Below are 2,507 nucleotides of genomic sequence, written 5' to 3'. Positions count from 1 at the left end.
CAAAGACATTAACATGCTCCCCCCAGGACCAACCCCGTTCCATATCGACAACCAATCGGCCATACGTGTAGACAAAAACAGTGGCCCCACGAAACGCCGAAGTTCATAGACCTCCGCCACCACTATCTCGCATACCAAACGAAACAAAAAGCGATCCAAATCAAGCATATCCCCACCAACGACATGCTCGCAGACATCCTCACAAAGCCTCTCACACCCGCGCCATTCATCAAACTCACAAAGCAGCTAAAAGTCTGCACCCCCACACCCCCTGCCCCATGCAAAGAGCACACGAGGCATCGCACCACAGCGACGGGGGGAGTGTGATGATACCCATAGCAGCGCAGTCGCTGCGGCGCTCATGCCCATCGGTGATGATAACCATACACGTGTACCCATAGCACACATCATACACGCACCACGATCCACTGACGACGGAGTGAGACCGCTAGACTTAGTGTAGAGGAAGACAGATCACGAGTAAAGACGAGGCTATCGTTCCTGCACCATACCAACATACGCTCTCTGTTGGAATGACAAGCAACTATTTTACAACTGTACCTTGCTGCAGGTCAGTCTGCAAAACTCGTGGTGGAATTTGTCAATCTCGGGTTTACTCTACGTCCAGCGAGTTCGTGCGCAAATGGAAAAACAACGCGTTATTTTACGGACAACATTACTATTTGTGCCACGTTCCCGTTCTTGCGATGAACTGCTTGTGAAGTCACTTGAACATAACCTCACAGTCCATCATTTAGTTAACGATAATATCACACAGGCAGCAGCTCTGCCACAACCCATTCTTATACAATTCACAACCACTTCTTAATAGCCCGGCCGATTCTGCCAGGGGTCGACCCCTGTAGGAAATGAAACCTCGGAACCGTAACTTCCGTCAGCATAGGCCACTTCCGCACAACCGGCCTGGAAAAACGTGAAAGGCCGCCAGGCTTGGCGTTAATGAACAACTTCCTAATCTTTGCCTTCTCGAGGCACTTTGAGTACGCACCGGCCAGTGCGGTGACATCCGCCGGCTTACCACCGATGGGAAGCTGCCTCAGCCACGTCAGCATTAGCCTACGCGACTCTTCCAGTTTCAAATACGGCCTGCGATACACCGCTTTATCCTTTTCGCTGAATTTTCCTCTACCAAAGAAAAGTTCCTCGAGGAAAAGTTCTCCTGCAGCACCAGTTTCTCGCCCGCCGGGCTCCTCACGCGGTAGAAGTCCTCTGTGCCGTCTGGAGGCTTGTTGAACGAGAGGAAGGGGGTGACAATAGCCTCGAGGAACACGATGGACTTGACGGCGTTGAGATTATTGCGGTTGTAGTACGCCCACGGAAAGCCTAGAGCGGAACCGCAGTCATAGATGACCAGGGTGACGCGCTCCTTCACGCCGATGGCCTCGACCAGCGGGAAGAGGTAGTTGCCGTGCTCGACGAAAGTGTAGCGGTTCGGGCCGATATTGTCGAGCTTATCGGAATCGCCCATGCCGATTAAATCCAGGGCGATGAGACGCCCTTTGCCTTCGAGGAGGGGCATGATGTTGTACCACAGGTACGAGGAGGTCGGGTTGCCGTGCAGGAAGACAATGGGGTCGCCAATGCCGACTTCCACGTAGGCCATGCGCTTACCGCTGATTATGACATACTTTTTGCGGGTGAAACTGGACGGCCCAGAGTCGTGGCCTGGCTGCGCAAGGGAGCAGAGGCTGAGAGAGAGGAGGAGGAGAAGGGAAGTGAGTCGAAGCATAGTGAAAAAGTTGTGGGCACGCTTGAGGGAGTGATGGAGCCAACGTTGGGGAGCGGAAGAAGCTGCACGGGGGTTACATAGATCGCCGGCTGCCAGCGGTGCGTCGACTTATTTTCTTATGCCAGACCCAAGATAGAATGCAAGGGGAATGTGAAATGCCATAGTGACGAACGTTAGCATGGGCTGTCGATTATGTTTCAGGATGCTGTACTGTGTCAAGACTTAATGAGATTTCTCGCACACGGGTTGGGTACCATCAGTGGTTGCCATCGATTCAGATCGGTTGCTGTTTATCGCGAGCCAACGAGAGCTCCGCCGCTGTCAATCTCCCATCGCTCGCTCTTCATAATGAATCCTAGGCGCGTGATCTTATCGCCTGTTTGTACAACGCAGTGTGCCAAACCCTCGAGCCTGCCGTCAACTGGATATATCTCGCGATGGAGACGCGAGCATTACTCTCCATGCCAACTGCGTGGAGCCAAGTGCCCAAGTGGCGAGATTTTTTTGCCCGTTTTCAGTCATACAGAAACGTTGTCCGTAAAATAACGCGTTGTTTTTTCCATTTGTCGACAAACTCGCTGGACGTAAACTAAACCCGAGATTGAAAAATTCCACGAGTTTTGCAGACCGACCTCCATCGAGGTTCCCTTCGAATGGCACCAGCCCGCAACAAACGCAAGTCTGGTACATCGTTGTGCCGCCCGACGGATCACGTGCACCTGCTCGAATACTCGCTGAAGCGAATATTGTAGCTCGC

General features: G+C 52.7%; 1 protein-coding gene across 1 annotated transcript; it reads right to left on the bottom strand.

The window, feature by feature from the left end:
* Positions 1-1,096: 1,096 nt before the first annotated feature.
* On the bottom strand, positions 1,097-1,624 carry CHC_T00006011001 (hypothetical protein). The gene has a single exon (XM_005717636.1). It carries the CDS (start codon positions 1,622-1,624, stop codon positions 1,097-1,099), a length of 528 nt encoding a protein of 175 aa, XP_005717693.1.
* Positions 1,625-2,507: the final 883 nt, after the last annotated feature.

This window comes from Chondrus crispus, genomic scaffold, assembly GCF_000350225.1.
Source record: "Chondrus crispus Stackhouse genomic scaffold, scaffold_337, whole genome shotgun sequence".
Lineage (NCBI taxonomy): Eukaryota > Rhodophyta > Florideophyceae > Gigartinales > Gigartinaceae > Chondrus > Chondrus crispus.
The sequence above is the reverse complement of the archived record's forward strand: the minus strand, read 5'-3'. Positions and strand labels throughout refer to the sequence as shown.

What these genes read in the sequence shown, in the direction of transcription:
- CHC_T00006011001 (XM_005717636.1), bottom strand. Translation starts at nt 1,624, where the DNA reads ATGGCCTACGTGGAAGTCGGCATTGGCGACCCCATTGTCTTCCTGCAC.